This window comes from Dicentrarchus labrax, unplaced genomic scaffold, assembly GCF_905237075.1.
Source record: "Dicentrarchus labrax unplaced genomic scaffold, dlabrax2021, whole genome shotgun sequence".
NCBI classification, from domain to species: Eukaryota; Metazoa; Chordata; class Actinopteri; family Moronidae; genus Dicentrarchus; species Dicentrarchus labrax.
In genome coordinates this window covers 513,001-535,000 of record NW_026136853.1, presented here as the reverse complement: position 1 = coordinate 535,000, position 22,000 = coordinate 513,001, and the positions used below count along the sequence as shown (strand labels likewise).

General features: G+C 45.2%; 1 protein-coding gene across 1 annotated transcript in view; it reads left to right on the top strand.

Moving 5' to 3' along the window:
* fastk (Fas-activated serine/threonine kinase) overlaps window positions 1–20,240 on the top strand; it is a 20,803-nt gene extending 563 nt beyond the window's left edge. Inside the window, exons 2-11 of the mRNA XM_051394418.1 lie at window positions 10,165–11,032; window positions 11,664–11,997; window positions 12,374–12,561; window positions 13,247–13,395; window positions 13,479–13,695; window positions 13,775–13,934; window positions 17,832–17,923; window positions 18,336–19,002; window positions 19,073–19,187; window positions 19,298–20,240. Coding sequence (XP_051250378.1) covers window positions 10,207–11,032; window positions 11,664–11,997; window positions 12,374–12,561; window positions 13,247–13,395; window positions 13,479–13,695; window positions 13,775–13,934; window positions 17,832–17,923; window positions 18,336–19,002; window positions 19,073–19,187; window positions 19,298–19,384 — 2,835 coding nt within the window. The 5' untranslated portion in view covers window positions 10,165–10,206 and the 3' untranslated portion in view covers window positions 19,385–20,240. The remainder of the gene's footprint in view (window positions 1–10,164; window positions 11,033–11,663; window positions 11,998–12,373; window positions 12,562–13,246; window positions 13,396–13,478; window positions 13,696–13,774; window positions 13,935–17,831; window positions 17,924–18,335; window positions 19,003–19,072; window positions 19,188–19,297) is intronic.
* Window positions 20,241–22,000: the final 1,760 nt, after the last annotated feature.

Here is a 22,000-nt window from a genome sequence, read left to right as displayed (position 1 = left end):
TGTGACAAAGCAGCGGGAGGTTTAATCGGACTAGCCTGCTGGATGCTAACGTTAGCATGTGGGCCTGCTGTTATGTTGATTGATTAATTCATAAATTAGAAAGTTGATCACTGATTATGATGTATTAATCAAAGAAAAGCTTATCTGATAATGCCGAATTTAAACCACTTACAGCATACTGCTGATCACTGATCAATACTCCCATTATTAAAGCATCAATCAACCTGATCAGCCTTCAGCAGTTAGCTAGTGTTTCTGTAGTGGAGACTAAACGTTAACAATGATCCATATCAGCAGTTTGAATCCAACTAAAAGCTCCCTGCACCAAACTCCCTTTAAGAAATATCACATTTTAACAATTCCTAACGTGTTCGTAACAACACGTAACTCTAGAAACACGAGCTAAAGGCCGTCATATGTCCACAGTCTGACTGTCAATACAGGATCAATATCATCCATAAAGATACAGTGTATACTGATCAATATCATCCATAAAGATACAGTGTATACTGATCAATATCATCCATAAAGATACAGTGTATACTGATCAATATCATCCATACAGTTACAGTGTGTACTGATCAATAATCAATAAAGATACAGTGTATACTGATCAATATCATCCATACAGATACAGTGTATCCTGATCAATATCATCCATAAAGATACAGTGTATACTGATCAATATCATCCATAAAGATACAGTGTATACTGATCAATATCATCCATACAGATACAGATTCAAGATTCAAGAAGCTTTATTTATCCTGAGGGAAATTACTGTGCAACAGTTTCAATAGAGAGGTGGTAAAGTAAAGTACTTCAGGGTTAGAGTAAAAATAAACTAACATAAAATAAACAGTTAAAGGTAACATAAGTAGAAAAGAAGAAAACAAGTAGCGAAATGTGACAAAGTGCAACAAAAATTGCAGTTAAATGTAGGTACAGTTTATATAATACACAACAATAAGCACCGTGCAGTTTAGCAGCATAAATTGAAATAAAATAAGTACAAAGTGAGTAAGTGATAAGGAGCGATTGGATAAAGTGGTAACAGTGGTAAAAGTAATAAAATTGTAGCAGCATTTGTTATCAGGATAAATTAACTAAGGTACAGTACAACTAAATAAAGTGATGAAGTGAAAGTTGGGTAAAAAATTATAAAGTGACATTTGCTCAGGACACAGTGTCTCCACTGTCCCTCTCACGACCGGAGGTAGATGAGTTATACAGTCTGATGTCCACAGGAAGAAAAGACTTCCTCTGGCGTTCAGTGTTACATCGGGGGGGAATGAGTCTGTTGCTGAAGGTGCTTCTGCTCGAGGTTAGCACCTGGTGGAGAGGGTGAGCGTTGTTGTCCAGGATACTGTGCAGTTTACACAGCATCCTCCTCTCAGACACCACCACCAAAGAGTCCAGTTGGACCCCCAGGACGGAGCCAGCCTTCCTGGTGATCCTGCTGCCCTTCTTGGCGTCTGCTGCCCTCAGCCTGCTGCCCTCAGCCTGCTGCCCTCAGCCCGCTGCCCTCAGTCTGCTGCCCTCAGCCTGTTACCCTCAGCCTGTTACCCTCAGCCTGCTGCCCTCAGTCTGCTGCCCTCAGCCTGCTGCCCTCAATCTGCTGCCCTCAGTCTGCTGCCCTCAGCCTGCTGCCCTCAGCCTGCTGCCCTCAGCCTGTTACCCTCAGCCTGTTACCCTCAGCCTGCTGCCCTCAGTCTGCTGCCCTCAGCCTGCTGCCCTCAGCCTGCTGCCCTCAGTCTGCTGCCCTCAGCCTGCTGCCCTCAGCCTGCTGCCCTCAGCCTGCTGCCCTCAGCCTGTTGCCCTCAGCCTGTTGCCCTCAGCCTGCTGCCCTCAGCCTGCTGCCCTCAGCCTGCTGCCCTCAGCCTGCTGCCCTCAGTCTGCTGCCCTCAGTCTGCTGCCCTCAGCCTGCTGCCCTCAGCCTGCTGCCCTCAGCCTGCTGCCCCAGCACACAACAGCAAAGAAGATGGCACTGGCTACCACCGACTGGTAGAACATCCTCAGCATGATGTTACATACGTTGAATGGCCGGAGCCTCCTCAGGAAATAGAGTCGACTCTGGCCCTTCTTGTAAATAGCCTCAGTGTTCTTGGCCCAGTCCAGTTTGTTATCCAGGTGTACTCCAAGGTATTTGTAATCCTGGACAACATTCACAGTCACACTGTTGATGGAGATGGGTGTGGGGGCAGATTTCCTCCTGCGGAAATCCACCACCAGCTCCTTAGTCTTGGTGGAGTTGAGATGCAGATGGTTAGTTGCACACCACTCGAAGAAGGAGTCCACAATGCCCCTGTACTCCTCCTCCTTCCCCTCACTGACACAGCCAACAATTGCAGAGTCGTCTGCAAACTTCTGCAGGTGGCAGGACTCAGAGAGGAACTGAAAGTCCGAGGTGTACAGGGTGAACAGAAAGGGGGAAAGAACAGTTCCCTGTGGAGCTCCAGTGCTGCTGACCACAGTGTCAGACACACCGTCCTGCAGTCTGACATACTGTGGTCGACCCGTCAAATAGTCGGTAATCCAGGAAACCAGGGGAGGGTCCACCTGCAGCTTACTCCCCAGCAGAGCAGGCCGGAGGGTGTTGAACGCACTGGAGAAGTCCATGAACATGATTCTCACGGTACTTCCCGGTCTGTCCAGATGGGCGCAGGCACAGTGGAGCAGGAAGATGATGGCATCCTCCACTCCTAGTCTCGGCTGGTAGGCAAACTGAAGAGGGTCCAGTGATGAGCTGACCAGGGGCCTAAGAATTGACAGGACCAGCCTCTCCAGGGACTTCATCATGTGAGACGTCAGCGCCACTGGTCTGTTGTCGTTGGAGGAGCTGGGACGCGCCTTCTTCGGTACTGGTACCAGGCAGGATGTCTTCCACATCACAAGGACCCTGTACAGACTCAGGCTCCGGTGGAAGATGTGCTGCAGGACTCCACTCAGCTGGGTTGCACATTCAGTTCAATTCAATTTAATTTGTATAGCGCCAATTCATAAGAGAAGTTATCTCAGGACACTTTTCAAATAGAGCAGGTCTAGACCGAACTCCATATAACATTCTTTATAGAGACCCAACAGTACCACCATGAGCAAGACCTTGGCGATGGGAGCAAGGAAAAACTGCCTGTTAAAAGGCAAAACCTAGGACAGATCCTTTGGCTCTAGGTGGGTGGTCGTCTGTCTTGATCAGTTGGGGTGAGAGAGAGAGAGAGAGACAGAGAGAGAGACAGAGAGAGAGACAGACAGACAGACAGTAACAACAGTATTGGCAATGGCAATCTAGCAGGACCATGGCAGGAGGCTCCACCAGGATCGATAAGAACCTGGGAGACGGGAAAGCACAAGAACTCCGGGGAAGAAGTGAAGTTAGTAACATGCATTAATGGGACATGAATGAGTGCAGAAAGAGAGAGGAAGAGAGGAGCTCAGTGCACCATGGGAAATCCCCTGATAGTCTAGGCCTATAGCAGCATAACTAAGGGATGGTTCAGGACTCACCTGATCCAGCCCTAACTATAAGCTTTATCAAAGAGGAATGTCTTAAGCCTACTCTTGAATGTGGTGAGGGTGTCTGCCTCTCGAACAACAACTGGAAGCTGGTTCCACAGGAGAGGAGCTTGGTAACTGAAGGCTCTGGCTCCTGTTCTACTTTTAGAGACTATAGGAACCACAAGTAGCCCAGCATTCAGAGAACGTAGTGTTCTAGTGGGGTAATAGGGTACTATGAGCTCTTTAAGATATGAAGGGGCCTGACCATGAAGAGCTTTATAGGTGAGGAGGAGGATTTTAAATTCTATTCTACATTTTACAGGGAGCCAGTGCAGAGAAACTAGTACAGGAGAGATGTGATCTCTTTTTCTAGTTCCTGTCAGTACTCGTGCTGCAGTGTTCTGAATTAATTGGAGCGTTTTAATGGACTTATTGGGGCAACCTGATAATAAAGAGTTGCAGTAATCCAGCCTTGAAGTAACAAATGCATGGATTAGTTTTTCTGCATCTGTCTGTGATAGAATGTGTCTAATTTTTGTAATATTACGTAAATGAAAGAAGGCAGTCCTAGAGGTCTGCTTTATGTGGGAGTTAAATGACAAATCCTGATCAAAGATAACTCCAAGATTCCTGACAGTGGTGCTAGAGGCCAAGTTAATGCCATCTAGAGTAACTATATCTTTAGACAGTGAGTCTCTAAGGTTTTTGGGGCCAAGAACAAGAATTTCGTTTTTTTCTGAGTTTAACATCAGAAAATTGCAGGTCATCCAGGATTTTATGTCCTTAAGACATGTTTGTAATTTAGATAATTGATTAATTTCATTGGGTTTGATTGATAGATATAACTGCGTATCATCTGCATAACAGTGAAAGTTAATGGAGTGATTCCTAATAGTGTTGCCTAAAGGGAGCATATATAAAGTAAATAGTATTGGTCCAAGTACAGAACCTTGTGGAACTCCATGACTAACTGTAGTATTTATTGAAGATTCATCGTTAACATGTACAAACTGCAAACGATCTGATAAATATGACTTAAACCAGCTTAGTGCAGTTCCTTTAATGCCAATTTGATGCTCCAGTCTGTAAAAGAATATTATGGTCAATGGTGTCAAATGCAGCACTAAGATCTAATAATACAAGTACAGAGACAAGTCCATTGTCAGAAGCAATCAGAAGGTCATTATTAACTTTAACCAGAGCTGTCTCTGTGCTATGATGAACTCTAAATCCTGACTGAAAATCCTCAAATAAACTATTGTTATGTAGAAAGTCACACAACTCTTTGGCGACTACTTTCTCCAGAATCTTAGAGAGGAAGGGGAGGTTAGAGATTGGTCTATAGTTGGCTAAAACCCCTGGGTCAAGAGTGGACTTTTTAAGAAGGGGGTTTAATTACAGCTACTTTCAAGGACTGTGGTACATATCCTGATAATAAAGAAAGATTAATCATATCCAGTAAAGAAGTGCCAATTAAGGGAACAACTTCTTTAAGCAGCCTAGTTGGGATCGGGTCTAACAGACAGGTTGATGGCTTCGATGAAGAAATGATTGAAGTTAACTGATGAAGATCGATAGCAGAAAAACAGTCTAAATATATATCTGAGTTTACATTAGTTAAAGTTCCTGAACTTTGAGAGCCACTGATAACTGTTGATGGCAGTTTGTGATTAATTTTCTCTCTAATAGTAATAATTTTATTATTAAAGAAGCTCATGAAGTCATTGCTACTTAAGTTCATGAAGATATGTGGCTCGATAGAGCTGTGACTCTCAGTCAGCCTGGCTACAGTGCTGAAGAGGAACCTAGGGTTATTCTTATTTTCTTCTATTAGTGCTGAGTAATAGGCTCCTCTGGCATTACGGAGGGCCTTTCTATAGGTTTTAAGATTATCTTGCCAATTTGAGCGATATTCTGATAATTTGGAAGAGCGCCATTTCCTTTCAGATTTTCTAGCTATTTGTTTTAACTGGCGGGTTTGGTGGTCATACCAAGGTGCAATTCTCCTATGTTTTAATAATTTCCTTTTTATTGGAGCGATAGAGTCTAATGTTGATCGTCGTGAGCCTGCAGCACTATCAACAAGATTATCAATTTCAGCGGGACGAAAGTTATTATAGGACTCTGTTAAATTCAGACATGGCATTGAATTAAACACTGAAGGAATCTCCTCCTTAAATTTAGCTACAGCACTGTCAGATAGACATCTGCTGTAGGAAGTTTTGCCTAATGGCTTATAATCTAATAGTATGAATTCAAAAGTTATTAAATAATGGTCAGATAGAAAAGGATTATGTGGGAAGACTATTAAATGTTCAATATCAATGCCATATGATAGAACAAGGTCAAGGGTGTGATTAAAACAATGAGTTGGTTTATTTACACTGACAGAAGCCAGTTGAGTCTGTTAATGATATAAATGACTGTCATTGTCAACATCCATATATATATATATATATATATATATATATATATAATCACCTACAATAATTTATCTGATTTAAGGACTAAACTTGATAAAAACTCTGAGAATTCAGATATAAAATCAGAGTACTGTCCAGGAGCGCGGTACACTATAACAAATAGAACTGGCTGCAGTGTTTTCCAGTTTGGGTGAGAAAGACTAAGAACAAGGCTTTCAAATGAATTATAATTGAGTTTAGGTTTAGGGTCCATTAAAACGCTCCAATCATATATGGCTGCTACTCCACCTCCTCGGCCAGTGCCTCGAGGAATGTGAGTATTAATATGACTGGGGGGTGGATTCATTTAGGCTAACATACTCCTTGTGGGACAACCAGGTCTCAGTAAGACAAAGTAAATCAATATCATAATCTGATATTAATTCGTTCACTAAAACAGCTTTAGAGGACAGTGACCTGATATTTAACAGCCCACATTTCATTCTCTTATTTTGTGCTACTGAGGAGTTAGTTTTAATTTTTATTAGATTTTTATGTTGAACTCCTCTTGTTTTTATTTCTTTAAATAATTTAGGTGGTCGGGGGACAGACACAGTCTCTATGGGGTTTTGGGTGGGTGACTGTTCTAAAGAAAGCGCAGAGAAGTGTGTAAGACAGCAGCTCTGCTTTCTGGTCCCAACTCTGGACTGTCAGGTTTTAGAAATAAACTTCGCCATATTTCTAGATAAGAGAGCCGCTCCGTCCAAAGTGGGATGGATGCCGTCTCTCCTAATCAGACCAGGTTTTCCCCAAAAAGGCTTCCAGTTATCAATGAAGCCCACATCGTTTGCTGGACACCACCTCAACAGCCAGCGGTGGAATGACGACATGCGGCTATACATGTCATCACTGGTCACATTGGGGAGGGGTCCAGAGAAAACTACGGAGTCCGACATAGTTTTAGCATAGTTACACACCGACTCCACATTAATCTTAGTGACCTCCGATTGGCGTAAACGGGTGTCATTACCGCCGACGTGGATAACAATCTTACTGTATTTACGTTTATCTTTAGCCAGCAGTTTTAAATTTGATTCAATGTCGCCCGCTCTGGCCCCAGGGATACATTTAACTATGGCCGCTGGCTTCACTAACTTCACGTTTCTGACTATGGAGCTGCCAATAACCAGAGTTGGTTCCTCAGCGGGTGTATCGCTGAGTGGGGAAAATTTATTAGAAACGTGAATGGGTTGGGTAGTGAACTGTGGGCTTCTGCAGTTTAGTCTTCCTTCGCTCAGTCACCCACTGTCCCTGTCTTCCCCGCTACTCGGGAACTACCGGGGGAACTACCGGAGGACAGCTAGCAGAAGCTACCTTCGGTCGGACCGCACCGGCTACTGGGGGCTGGCTAACTATAGTGGCTAAAGATAACTCTGTGGTGCCGTATTGTTACTGCCAGTGTCCAGTGTCTTGTTTTCCCTGGTGGGACAGTATACAAACTGCTTGAACGTGGACAGTGTTGCAGCCAGAGTGATGTGATTGAAGTCCCCAGATATTGCAATGAATGCGTCTGGGTGCCGTGTCTGGAGTCCCGCGACGATGGTGTGGATGACGTAACTCGCGTGTGCCGCATTTGGGGTCGGAGGAATGTAAACAAACAGGATGATCACGTGTGAGAACTCCCTCGGCAGATAATATGGCCGCAGACTCACGGCAAGCAGTTCAATGTCCGGGCTGCACACACGCTCCTTCACAGTAACGTAACCAGGATGACACCACTTGCAGAAGTCCCCCACCTTTCCTCTTGCCGCTCTCACGGTGACTCCTGTCCGCCCGAACAATCTGAAAGCCGTCCACAGTTGCATTTGAGTCCGGGATGTCCTCGTGGGGCCACGTCTCCGTGAAACAGAGGACGCTGCTCTCACGATACACCTGCTACAGTCCTCACCAAGTCCGCCAGCGCATCCATCTTATTAGCCAGCGACCTCACGTTCCCCATGGCGATGGAAGGGAGAGATGGTTTATATCTCCGCTTCTTTTCCCGGTGTTTACGTCCAGCCTTACATCCCCTGTACTTCCTCCTCAGTTCTCTGGGGATTTCAGGCCTCTCTCGCATCAGCGCCGATGGTTGTAGCGACAACAGCTGATCTCGGGTGTAAACAATAGACCCGCCCCATTGTTGCACCCAGACGGAGAAGCGGTTGGGAAATATTGTCCCAAGAATGAGACACACGGACAAAAAACATGGAGAAAAGAGAGAGCAACTGTTGCTGGCCACCGCTCGACACAGCGCCGGAAATTGATTGCCAGTGTATACTGATCAGTATCATCCATAAAGATACAGTGTATACTGATCAATATCATCCATAAAGATACAGTGTATACTGATCAATATCATCCATAAAGATACAGTGTATTCTGATCAATATCATCCATAAAGATAGTGTATACTGATCAATAATCAATAAAGATAATAATAATAATAATAATAAAAATACATTTTATTTGTAAAGCACTTTTTAAAAGAATCTCAAAGTGCTACAGAAACCAAGAAACACAATAACAAAAAACACTAAGGGCAATAACACATTAAAATCAGCAACCAATAATAATACAAGTGATAAAATACATATAATAAAATAAAATAATAAATAATAAAAAAAGATACAGTGTATACTGATCAATAGAATTGATTGCTGGATCATTCACTGTCTGTGTGTGAGTGATGCTGGCGTTACCATTGTAACTACTGGTTCTCTGCTTCCTGTCTGCTGGAGAGAGGCTCTGATTGGCTGCAACTCGTTAGATATTGATCCTGATGATATTGATCCTGATGGATATTGATCCTGATAGATATTGATCCTGATAGATATTCTGCTGGTGTTTGAGAGTCTTTGAACAGTTCACACAGAACTGTGTGCCGTAAAGATTGGAAACAAACAAACAGCGTTCTTCTCCCAGGGCCGGAGATGAATTAGCAAACCAACTAGAGCGTTCCACGGCACCTGGCCTCACCCTGAACGACACAGAGATCAGAGGTCTGCTATATGCAGATGACTTAGTGTTGCTCTCACCTACTAAAGAAGGTTTGCAGCAGCACCTTAATCTCCTGCAGAGATTTTGTCAGACCTGGGCCCTGACAGTAAACACAGCAAAGACTAAGATAATGATCTTTCAGAAACATTACAGAAATCAGGTTACACACAATTTCTATTTAGACACCACTAAATTACAACATACAAAAAACTACACTTACCTTGGCCTCAACATTACATACACAGGAAACCTCAACATGGCTGTGAAAGATCTGAGGGACAAAGCAAGGAGAGCTTTCTATGCAATAAAGAGAAACATTAAAATGTTGACAATGTACAGACTGAGTGAGCACAGCCTGGCCATAGAAACGGGTCGCCACAGACAGAACTGGCTACCAGAAGAGGAGAGACTCTGCTCCCAGTGTGACAGAGGACAGGTCGAGACAGAGCTGCACTTTCTAACCTCATGCCCTAAATTCAAAACTTTAAGAGAAAAACAATTCCCAAATATACCCCAAATTCGAATTATTACACACAGAAACTCCCCTATTTACTGGGAGAAATGCTATATATATATATATACATATATATATATATATATATATACACACACACACACACACACACACACACACACACACACACACACACACAGGTTTACAGTTTTATCTATTTTATTTTAATTTTAATATATTTTAATATTATATATATTATATATTAAATTTAATAATTTGTTATTACTGTTCTATTGACAACAGACTACTTGTTTTAACTGTTTTAATGACATTTTTAGTTGACACAAACTGATTGATTGATTGATTCATTGTAATTAATTACTTATTGACTGAGATTGATTGATTGTGTCTGTGATTGTGATTGAGTCAATAATAGTTACAGTATTACCAACAGTATAGATTATAATTAATTTATTGTAAATATTGTTTTCCTTTATTGTTATTATTTTTAATTCCAAACGCTTGCTTTGGCAATATGTACAGTGTTACATCATGCCAATTAAGCCATTTGAATTGAATTGAATTTAATTGACTGGGCTGACTAACTGACCTTTAAAACCATTTAAACCTTTAAAGAGAAAGACAGACAAAGAGAGTGAGAGATAGTTTTATATTTTCATTATATTTTGTAATGTATATTTGTATGTCTCTATCTCTATCTCTCTCTCTCTTTCTCTCTCTCTCTTTGTCTGTCTGTCTCCCTCCCTCCCCCTGTAGGAGCAGTGTGTTGTTGCCTCCAGGCGTCCTGGCTGTTGGACTATGCTGTGTTTGTCCACTGGGTGGCGCCTCCTGAGACGAGCTCACCGCCTCCCTCCCTGCCCCCCCCGCTCCGCCACTCAGTCTGCTGCCATGTACGCCACCCGCCTGTACAGCCCCGCGGGGGGAGGAGGAGGAGGTGGAGGGGGAGGAGGAGGAGGTGGAGGAGGAGGGGGGGTCAAACAGGGGCGGAGGGCGGGGCTGGCCATGCTCGAGGCGCCCCACCCCCCTCACCCTCACCTCCCTCACCCGGCCCCCCCTCCCCAGGCCTACCCGTTGTACCAGGGCCGCCCCGACCCCCATCGAGGAGCACACTTCCATCACCACTACCACCCCCACCCGCAGCCCGCCCACCTGGCCCCGCCCCCGCTGCCCCCCCACTACCAGCACCACACACACTTCCACGCGTATGGAGGCGGGGCTCCAGTCGGAGGGGGAGGGGCCGCCACCGCTGGCAGCAAGAAGAAGACGTGGAACTTCATCCACGAAAAGATGAGCTACGATACGTTCTTCACCATGAAGCGTCTGATCGAGCGCTCGCGGCGTCCCGATGAGGTTCTGCGTTGGGTCACCCAGAACCCGGCCAAGATCTCCCACAACCACTACCCCGTCGCCCTGCAGAAGATTGGACAGCTGCTGCAGGCTGCGCCGCCGCCACGAGGAGGGGTGGGCGACCCCGACGCCGCAGGAGGAGGAGCGGAGGGGGGAGACGGGCGTCAGATCCTGGAGCATCAGGACTTTCACACGCTCTGTAACGCCATCGTCAACGACTGCGCCAAGTTCGACAACTTCAGCATCGTCAACTGTCTGTACGCCGTGGCGGCGCTCGGTGAGTCACGCAGGAAGCAGCTACAGATCAATACTGCCATCAGCTGGTGATCATGTGCTAACTCACTGATGTCAGATCAATAACGCCTGTGTGAACATATAGAATCGTCACAGGTAGAGCTGCACAGAGTTTATACTGCAGTCAGCCACCAGGGGGAGATAGAGAGAGAGAGTCTATACTGCAGTCAGCCACCAGGGGGAGATAGAGAGAGAGAGTCTATACTGCAGTCAGCCACCAGGGGGAGATAGCGAGAGAGAGAGAGAGTCTATACTGCAGTCAGCCACCAGGGGGAGATAGAGAGAGAAAGAGAGAGTCTATACTGCAGTCAGCCACCAGGGGGAGATAGAGAGAGAGAGTCTATACTGCAGTCAGCCACCAGGGGGAGATAGAGAGAGAGAGTCTATACTGCAGTCAGCCACCAGGGGGAGATAGAGAGAGAGAGTCTATACTGCAGTCAGCCACCAGGGGGAGAGAGAGAGAGAGCTGTATGTCGGCTTTGTTTAGGCCTAATTCATAACAGAAGTTATCTCAGGACACTTTTCAAAATAGAGCCGGTCTAGACGGACTCTGTTTATACAGAAAGTCTGGACCATCAGGTCTGATCTGAGAGGGGGTCTGGTTCTCTCTTCAGGTCTTCCCAGTGACTCACAGGTCGTCCAGGTGTTGGAGGCGGAGTCTCAGTCCAGACTGAACCAGTTCAACCAGAAGGATGTGTCCATGGTGTTCAGCTCCAGTATGAAGCTCCACCCGGGCAGCCAGCACCCTCTGACCGAGGCCTGCCTAGCCGGCCTGGAGAAGAACCTGGAGAGAGAGCGCCACCCACAGACACTCTTCTTGCTGCTCTCCTACTACAGACTCAAGTGGCGCTCGCTGCAGGAACCTGCTGTTGCTACAGGGGGCGCTAACGCCGCCGCAGCTAACAGTAACAGCACTACTCCAAACCCTGAACAGCTGCTCGCCAACAGGTGACAGAATATACAGAGGCCTGTCCCATACAGAGGCCTGTCCCATACAGAGGCCTGTCCCATACAGAGGCCTGTCCCATACAGAGGCCTGTCTCATTCAGAGGCCTGTCCCATACAGAGGCCTGTCCCATACAGTGGCCTGTCCCATACAGAGGCCTGTCCCATACAGAGGCCTGTCCCATACAGTGGCCTGTCCCATACAGAGGCCTGTCCCATACAGTGGCCTGTCCCATACAGAGGCCTGTCCCATACAGAGGCCTGTCCCATACAGAGGCCTGTCCCATACAGTGGCTTTCAAATGATAGGATACAAACATTGATTGACATTAAGACATTTGTGTATATATGGGACTGATGTGTCTTCCTCCATCTTTCAGGAAGATCTTACGTCTGGTCAAACACACGCTGGCGAGTGTCAGTGGCGTCCGTGACCAGGAGATGGCGCTGTTGGATGAGATGCTGGCGGCGTGCGCTCGGGAGGCGAGCAACAAGAGTCTGGAGCTGATCTTCAGCTCTCACCTGTTCTACCAAAACAGACAGGAGAGGTTCATCAGCAGTCTGGCAGGTAAACAGCCTCGTTAACACTAATGATCTACCTGAAGGAGCTGAGAGCGAGGACTGCCGTCACTGACAGTGAATCCTGGTGTTTGATCCAAAATGGAACCCAGATCTACCAACACTACAGCTGTCCCTGACTGAAGATTTACTAGTGCTAAAATGTTTAGGATATTCATTTAATGATTTAATATCTATAATTTTAACAGAAAAAAATAGCGCTGCCCGCTAACAGTTGACTGAACCATCAGTCTCTGAGAGTCTCAGTGAAACCAAACCAACGTTAGACTGCTTTCAGGATCTGCTCCTCGCCCCCGGGACCAAAGTATCAGAGGATTGTTGCAACACGGACCTATTCTCTTGTAACACAGGAAGTCTCTGACCGCTGCAATGTTGCATATGCTAACTGTATTAGCTGCTGTTAGCTAGTTAGCTGTCCTATTAGCTGCCTGTACCCGGACTGGGAGCTGGAAGGACGGGGGGAGTTTAAACACTGCTAGTGTAGCAGCAGAGGGACCCAGCAGGGAACACTGCCGGGAAGCTCCTGAACACAGTTTAACTTTGCTTTGATGGAAATTGTCGACTGAGACTCTTCTCGTCATTCATTGGACTATTAGGGGGCGGGTGTAGAGGTCATGGCGAGGTTTCTCTCTGTCAGACAGACGTATTGATCATGTGACCTGTTGATCTCACAGAGGATTTGCCGAAGAAGGTGGACAGCATCACTCCGTACACCATGGCTCTGATCGCCAAATACATCGCTCGCCATCGGCTGAGAGAGACGCGGCTGCTCGACACCATCGCGGACTTCCTGGTGAAGAAGGCAGAGTACCTGGACAGCAAGGTGAGCGAGGGATGGGCGGCGACCGGGTGTCAGGTGTGTGTGCGCGTACGGGGCTCTGCAGGTGTGTTTGTGTGTGCCCTCAGGTGATCCAGAAGCTGGTGTTCCCGTTCAGCAGGATGAGTTACCGTCCGTCCAACGAGCAGCAGTTCTTCTCTCGGCTAGAGGAGGTGGTGGAGCTGAAGGCGCTCAGTTCGCCGCTCGCCACCGTCAACATCCTCATGTCTCTGTTCCAGCTGGGACATTTCCCCGGCCTGGTGCTGCACCGAGTCTTCTCCTCCGCCTTCATCATCAACGTCACCAGTACGACCACCAGTATGTCCACTAGTACATCCACCAGTCATTGCAGTGTGAGGTGACTAACCTTTGTCCCCGCCCACAGACAGTCCGTACGCGCTCATCGTCCGCCGCTACCTCTCTCTGCTGGATGCTGCTGTGGAGCTTGAGTACCGCGAGTACTCTGGACCGCGACTGCAGGACGCCCACAAGGTCCTGATGTTTGACCACGCCCTGACTGCTGATGAGGTCAACCGCAAGTACAGGTAATACACACACACCTATACATGTATTCTGCCCTACAAGGGCAGAAAGCAGCAACTACTTTGTCAGAAAGTAAAAAAAAAAAAAAAAGATTCAAATCATGATCGTAAGAACTTTTTAATAGTTTAATAATATAGCTTAATAACACAATAGTATGGTGAAATCCATTAGACATTACTATGCTTGGCTAACAATATACTAGTTCCTGTTACCTTTTTAGTTTAGCTGTTTTTTTCTCCATAACTGTATTTAGCTTCTGTCTTAATTATGCTCGATTACAAATGAACATCGGATGTTCGTATTACGGAAGGAAGGTCAGTGAAGTTTGTTTGAAGTTTTTATTATTTACGTATATTTAGTGGTTATTTTTTGGTGATTTGCACAAGATCTGATCAACTTCAGATTCGGTCAAAGTTATCAAAACCTTGAGTTTTCGACCAAATTTGGACACCTTGGGCCAACTTTTAGTCTTTTGCCAAGAAACAGGAAGTCCAATCTGCACTAAAATGTCTGATGAATGTTACTGGTTGTTACTGGTTGTATCTGGTTGTATCTGGTTGTTACTGGTTGTATCTGGTTGTATCTGGTTGTTACTGATTGTATCTATTATAGTATTTTATTCAATTTCCTTGAGGGAGTCTTCCCAAAGGGATCAATAAAGTGAAGTCTAGGGTTGCAAAGGGGCGAACATTTTCCAGTAAATTTCCGGAATCTTTCCGGAAACTTTCCATGGAAAGATAAGCTGGGGAATTTTGGAAACGTTCCAATTTGGAAACTTTCATGGGAATTAATGGGAAATTATGGGAATTAATGGGAATTTAGGAGAATTAACTGGAAAAGTTGGGTAATTCATACAATATTGAGATGTATTTTCTTTGTATTTGTGCTACGTTGGTCGTTTCAATGTCGACTTTAAATTCTCCTACACACTTGTTTACATTGCTGCTTTAGTCCGGTCACCAATGTATGTATTGCATGGTGTTGCTGTGCGTGCAATACAATGTAAAGTTTTGTTTTGTTAAGACAAACGCCACTTGTTGAAATTGAAATAGGCGAAAATGGCAAAATATTATTGAAATGTAAGACTTGCAATAACGGAATTACTGTAATTAATGTTTGTGTTTCTGTAGAAAAACATTATTTCACATTGAGCTTGTTTAGATGAGCCACAAACAATAACCACACAGCTGCTGCACTGGTGGCGTCCATGTTCTTTCTGACTCGTAACGCCCAAAGACAAACAGAACGCTATAAGTGGTACAAGCCGGGTAATTATGTCACGTTCTCGCGTCAGAGCAAGTCAGACGGGGGATTTACGAGACAAACGGAAAGCACCATAAGTAGTAGCCCAAACCATTGACCTTAAGCTTAACATATGATGGTAGCTAGCATGCTGCCTTTGATTTACTATGGCTATGGTTATGTTATATGCGTACAATACAATTAACCCAAATAGGTTAATAGCAATGGGTTATGTATTAACCCCCCCGCCCCAAAACAAAAAAAAACTCCCATATTTTAAAAAATAAATGTTGGCAAGTATGTAGTAGCCTATGCTGATTACTGCGTGTGTGCATGTCATTGACGAATATAAAGAGGACATTCAACTGAAGTTGCATTAAATCAGGTTGTTTTAAGCAAGATTATCCTGCAAGATGTTTCTTTTCAACTACATTTAAGTTCCCTGTTATAGACTAAAAGTATTATAACAAGCAATATTAAAAATATCCAGTTTATTCCCGTTAATTCCCATGGAAAGTTTCCAACTTTGAAAATTACCGGAATTCTGCAACCCTAGTTAAGTCTAAGTCTCTAATTCTGTCTGGTTGTTATTGGTTGTATCTGGTTATATCTGGTTGTATCTGGTTATATCTGGTTGTTACTGGTTGTTACTGGTTGTATCTGGTTGTTACTGGTTGTATCTGGTTGTACCTGGTTGTACCTGGTTATATCTGGTTGTTACTGGTTGTATCTGGTTGTTACTGGTTGTATCTGGTTATATCTGGTTGTATCTGGTTGTATCTGGTTGTTACTGGTTGTATCTGGTTATATCTGGTTGTTACTGGTTGTATCTGGTTGTATCTGGTTGTTACTGGTTATATCTGGTTGTTACTGGTTGTATCTATAATAGTATTTTATTAAATTTCCTTCAGGGAGTCATCCCAAAGAGATCAATAAAGTGAAGTCTAAGTCTCTAAGTCTATCTGGTTGTATCTGGTCGTTACTGATCGTTACTGGTTGTATCTGGTTGTACCTGGTTGTTACTGGTTGTTACTGGTCGTTACTGGTTGTATCTGGTTTAGGGATGTGCATTTCAGGCAAAAGTACTATTCCATAATCGTGGGGTACTAATCGATTAATATTCGAATATTAATCTAATAATATCCCCCCTCCCCCCCTTCGCTCAGAAAGAGATCCGCCGCAATTTTTCAGAACTCTGTCTTTTTATTTTGACAGTGATGCAATTCATAGCAAAACATTATAGTAGTGTTACACTGAACACATAGTGCGGTGACTTCAAGCAATAATAATATTTTACTGAACAACTGAACATACCTGAGAGACAGCATCGCTGACGTGAACATTTTTAACATGCCCGTCCGTCTTCATAACCAGAGCAATAGTTTACGACTGCAGCCTATTACATGTTTTTATTTAGAAAGATGAGCATGTCCACATGCTCGGGATGAAGACGGAAGTGAAGTCTATTTACAATAAGTCCCGCCTTGGAAAACACCCTCTCCGACAGCACAGATGTGGTGGGCACACACAAGGAAGCACTCGCTAATTTTAACTAACGAAGCTGATGGGGAGCATGTCTTTTACAATCGTCTTTGAGATGAGGGCCGCTGTTTGTCTGTCATCACACGTACGTCTCCTAGTGGCAAATCCAGCAATTGACTGTTGCTGTGACGACGGCCCGCCGCTTTCACCCGGGTGCTTTGCTCTCATATGAGAGTGCATGGCTGTTGTAGACTTGTGATACGAATTGTACCTCTGTGTCACTTGTTTTTTTGAAATAACTTTTTGACGGTTGCTTCAGTAATCTCTCCATCATATCTTCTTCTCTGTTTGTTTCCTTCTACAGCCTGGCATCTAGCCCGCCACACTATGTATCATCAAATGCTACGCTGCCCCCGTGCGGAAGGCACCAGTAATACAACATATTTTTTTTCCAGATATGATGAACTATTCGATTTTATATGATTTAATGACTATTCGAATATTCAAAAATCGATGCCCATCCCTAATCTGGTTGTTACAGGTTGTGTCTGGTTGTGTCTGGTTGTGTCTGGTTGTTACTGGTTGTGTCTGGTTGTTACTGGTTGTATCTGGTTATATCTGGTTGTATCTGGTTGTATCTGGTTATATCTGGTTATATCTGGTTGTTACTGGTTGTTACTGGTTGTATCTGGTTGTATCTGGCTGTGTCTGGTTGTATCTGGTTGTATCTGGTTGTATCTGGTTATATCTGGTTGTTACTGGTTGTATCTGGTTGTATCTGGTTGTATCTGGTTGTATCTGGTTGTATCTGGTTATATCTGGTTGTATCTGGTTATATCTGGTTATATCTGGTTGTATCTGGTTATATCTGGTTGTATCTGGTTATATCTGGTTATATCTGGTTATATCTGGTTATATCTGGTTATATCTGGTTGTTACTGGTTGTTACTGGTTGTTACTGGTTGTATCTGGTTGTTACTGGTTGTATCTGGTTGTATCTGGTTATATCTGGTTATATCTGGTTATATCTGGTTGTTACTGGTTGTTACTGGTTGTTACTGGTTGTATCTGGTTGTTACTGGTTGTTACTGGTTGTATCTGGTTGTATCTGGTTGTTACTAGTTGTTACTAGTTGTATCTGGTTATATGTGGTGTTAATGAATATCTGCTGTCAGTTATAAAGGTCTGGTGGCGGAGGCACTGAGACAGCTGGTTGGAGAACAGAACTACAAACAAGACGAAGTACTCCCTCCAGGATACTACACAGGTACTACACACTGAGTACTACACACTGAGTGCTACACACTGAGTACTACTACACAGGGCAGCTGTGGCTCAGAGGCAGAGGGGGTCGTTCCTTAATCAGAAGGTTGTGGGTTCGATCCCCTGCTCCTGGTGCTGCATGTCGAAGTATCCTTGAGCAAGATACTGAACCCCAAATTGCTCCCGATGTATGAATATTAGTTTCTGTTCAATGGACTTTGCCATTATCGAATGTGTGTGAAAGGGTGAATGTGGCACGTAGTGTAAAAGCGCTTTGAGTGGTCAGAAGACTAGAAAGGCAATATACAAGTACAGGTCCATTTACCGTTTACCACACTGAGTACTACTACACACTGAGCGCTACACACTAAGTACTTTTCCACCCGTTGTAATCTGATTACTGTGTTGTTCTCCAGACTTTGTGCTGTGGATGGACAGTTCTGGTCGGGTCCTACCCATCAGGACCGGAGTGTCACTCAGCCTTGTTCCTCCGTCCTGCGTTGCGTCGGCGTCTAAACCGGCTGACAGTGCGGTTGCTGTCGTGACCTCAGAGTTTCAGAAGTTCTCTCCGTTTGCGGCGCTGGAGGAGGGCGCCGAGCACGTGGGCGAGGCCATGGAGCCCAGGACCTTCTTACCCCACCACATCCGTGTTACGCCAGGGGGGACAGCGCCTCCGGGGCCCTCGCGGCCTGGGACTAACGGCGGCCCCTTGGAATACGGCCCCTACTACGTCCCCGCGGCGGAGTACTACTCCAGTCTGGCAAAGGAGCACTCTCTGGAGAGCCAGGACAGCTCCACACTCAGCAGCCCCCCCTCTGACAGCCTGGCCCAGCCCGGGACCCAGGGGCCTGCAGGGGCTGCGGCCCCGGACTCACTGTTCCAGTTCTCCATCGGGAAGATCCTGGAGGATGAGGGGGGGGCGGGGGGCCAGGGGACGGACTGTGAGCTGCCCAGATTCTATGAGGGCGTGGCGTACTCCGAGGGGTCCGGGGCCGACAGGGGGCCCCCGTCGCCGCCACAACTCCACCCCCCCAACAGACCCGACACAGACAACCCCCCAACAGACCAGAGACAGATCCGGAGGTGAGTCCCTCTCAGAGTAGACCTGATCAGACTGGTCCTGGACCCTGTGTGACTGTGTGTGTCTCTGCAGGGTCATCATGTCCGTCAACGATAAGTGGCACTACTGCCACAACTCCGAGGTCCTGGTGGGGTCCCGGGCCATGAGGGACCGCCACCTCAGACTGCTGGGATACATCATCCTCCAGGTCAGACCGCCCCCCCCACAGCTTCCTGATTCATGTTTGATAGAAGGTTCAGTAAATACTGCTCCATATATTATAATAATAACAATAACAGTATTTGTGTCCCCTCTCAGCTGCCGTACCACGAGCTGGAGAAGCTGAACGGGATCGAGGAGGTGAAGCAGTACCTGCACAAGAAGCTGCTGGACGTCCCGCTATGACTGTGTGTGTGTGTGTGTGTGTGTGTGTGTGTGTGTGTGTGTGTGTGTGTGTGTGTGGGGTGAGGGGGGGAGGGGCTTTGGGTTCAGAGGTCAGTCAGACTTTAGGGAGGAAAAGAACAACCACATCCTCACGTTTATTACAGCTGCAACTATCAATTATTGATCAATCAGTTGGATAATTCTGCCTTTATTAATCAATCAGTCTGCACAGCCTCACAGAAAGTGATCAGTTAATCAGTAATAAAAATGTTGAGCAGTAGCAGCTGTATGTTGACGTGCAGGTCCCATCAGGCTGTGCGGCTTTTAAAGGAGCCTCCCGCTGATTTCCAGAGTCATTTAATAGGTGGTTTCCCTGTGGCGCTCTGGTGCGTTGAGGAACCTGTGTTCTTGAACGCACCGTCAGGGCCTGTTCTTGACCATCAGCTGACGGGTCCTTTAAGGCGTGGTCAGGCTGTGCTCTGATTGGTCGCGGTGTGGATGAACAAACATTGTATCTTTTAGGGGGGGTTGTGGGGGGGTGAGTCCCTTTTTATAAAGTTTGGTAACCATGGTAACGAGGATGATGCATGTGGGGGACTCTGTTTTTCGGGCGTTACTGTTTTATAAAATCAGACTCAGACGATCGGGGAGGAGGGGGGGGTCTGTAGTGAGAGCAGGGGCTGATGGGTACTGTAGTTCTCTGTGAGTGTGTGCCAAAGGCTTCAGGATGATGTGTGGGTGATTAACGGGGTCAAAGGTCAGATTATTTATTTGTGTATCAGCAGACGGACGAACGGACGGATGTTTGAGGAAGGAAAGAAGCTTGTTTATATTCTACAAATCTATTCATTCAAATGTTATAAAAGCTCAAATCCAACTGGACTGCTGTCGTTCCTCTGTGCACATTACTACATTACTGTTACAATATTAATTCAGTTCAATTCAGTTTTATTTGTATAGCGCCAATTCATAACAGAAGTTATCTCAGGACACTTTTCAAATAGAGCAGGTCTAGACCGAACTCTTTATAACATTATTTATAGAGACCCAACAGTACCACCATGAGCAAGACCTTGGAGACAAGGGCAAGGAAAAACTGCCTGTTAAAAGGCAGAAACCTAGGACAGATCCTTCGGCTATAGGTGGGTGGTCGTCTGTCTCGACCAGTTGGGGTGAGAGAGAGAGAGAGAGAGAGACAGACAGACAGACAGCAACAACAGTATTGGCAATGGCAATCTAGCAGGACCATGGCAGGAGGCTCCACCAGGATCGATAAGAACCTGCGAGACGGGAAAGCACAAGAACTCTGGGGAAGAAGTGAAGTTAGTAACATGCATTAATGGGACATGAATGAGTGCAGAGAGAGAGAGGAAGAGAGGAGCTCAGTGCACCATGGGAAATCCCCCGATAGTCTAGGCCTATAGCAGCATAACTAAGGGATGGTTCAGGACTCACCTGATCCAGGCCTAACTATAAGCTTTATCAAAGAGGAACGTCTTAAGCCTACTCTTGAATGTGGAGAGGGTGTCTGCCTCCAGAACCACAACTGGAAGCTGGTTCCACAGGAGAGGAGCTTGGTAACTGAAGGCTCTGGCTCCTGTTCTACTTTTAGAGACTATAGGAACCACAAGTAGCCCAGCATTCAGAGAACGTAGTGTTCTAGTGGGGTAATAGGGTACTATGAGCTCTTTAAGATATGAAGGGGCCTGACCATGAAGAGCTTTATAGGTGAGGAGGAGGATTTTAAATTCTATTCTACATTTTACAGGGAGCCAATGCAGAGAAGCTAGTACAGGAGAGATGTGATCTCTTTTTCTAGTTCCTGTCAGTACTCGTGCTGCAGCGTTCTGAATTAATTGGAGCGTTTTAATGGACTTATTGGGGCAACCTGATAATAAAGAGTTGCAGTAATCCAGCCTTGAAGTAACAAATGCATGGATTAGTTTTTCTGCATCTGTCTGTGATAGGATGTGTCTAATTTTTCTAATATTACGTAAATGAAAGAAGGCTGTCCTAGAGGTCTGCTGTATGTGGGAGTTAAATGACAAATCCTGATCAAAGATAACTCTGAGATTCCTGACAGTGGTGCTAGAGGCCAAGTTAATGCCATCTAGAGTAACTATATCTTTAGACAGTGAGTCTCTAAGGTTCTTGGGGCCAAGAACAAGAATTTCATTTTTTTCTGAGTTTAACATCAGAAAATTGCAGGTCATCCAGGATTTTATGTCCTTAAGACATGTTTGTAATTTAGATAATTGATTAATTTCATCGGGCTTGATCGATAGATATAACTGCGTATCATCTGCATAACAGTGAAAGTTAATGGAGTGATTCCTAATAATGTTGCCTAAAGGGAGCATATATAAAGTAAATAGTATTGGTCCAAGTACAGAACCTTGTGAAACTCCATGACTAACTGTAGTATTTATTGAAGATTCATCGTTAACATACTCAACATACGTCAACAAACTGCGAGCGATCTGATAAATCTGACTTAAACCAGCTTAGTGCGGTTCCTTTAATGCCAATTTGATGCTCAAGTCTCTGTAAAAGAATATTATGGTCAATGGTGTCAAATGCAGCACTAAGATCTAATAATACAAGTACAGAGACAAGTCCATTGTCAGAAGCAGTCAG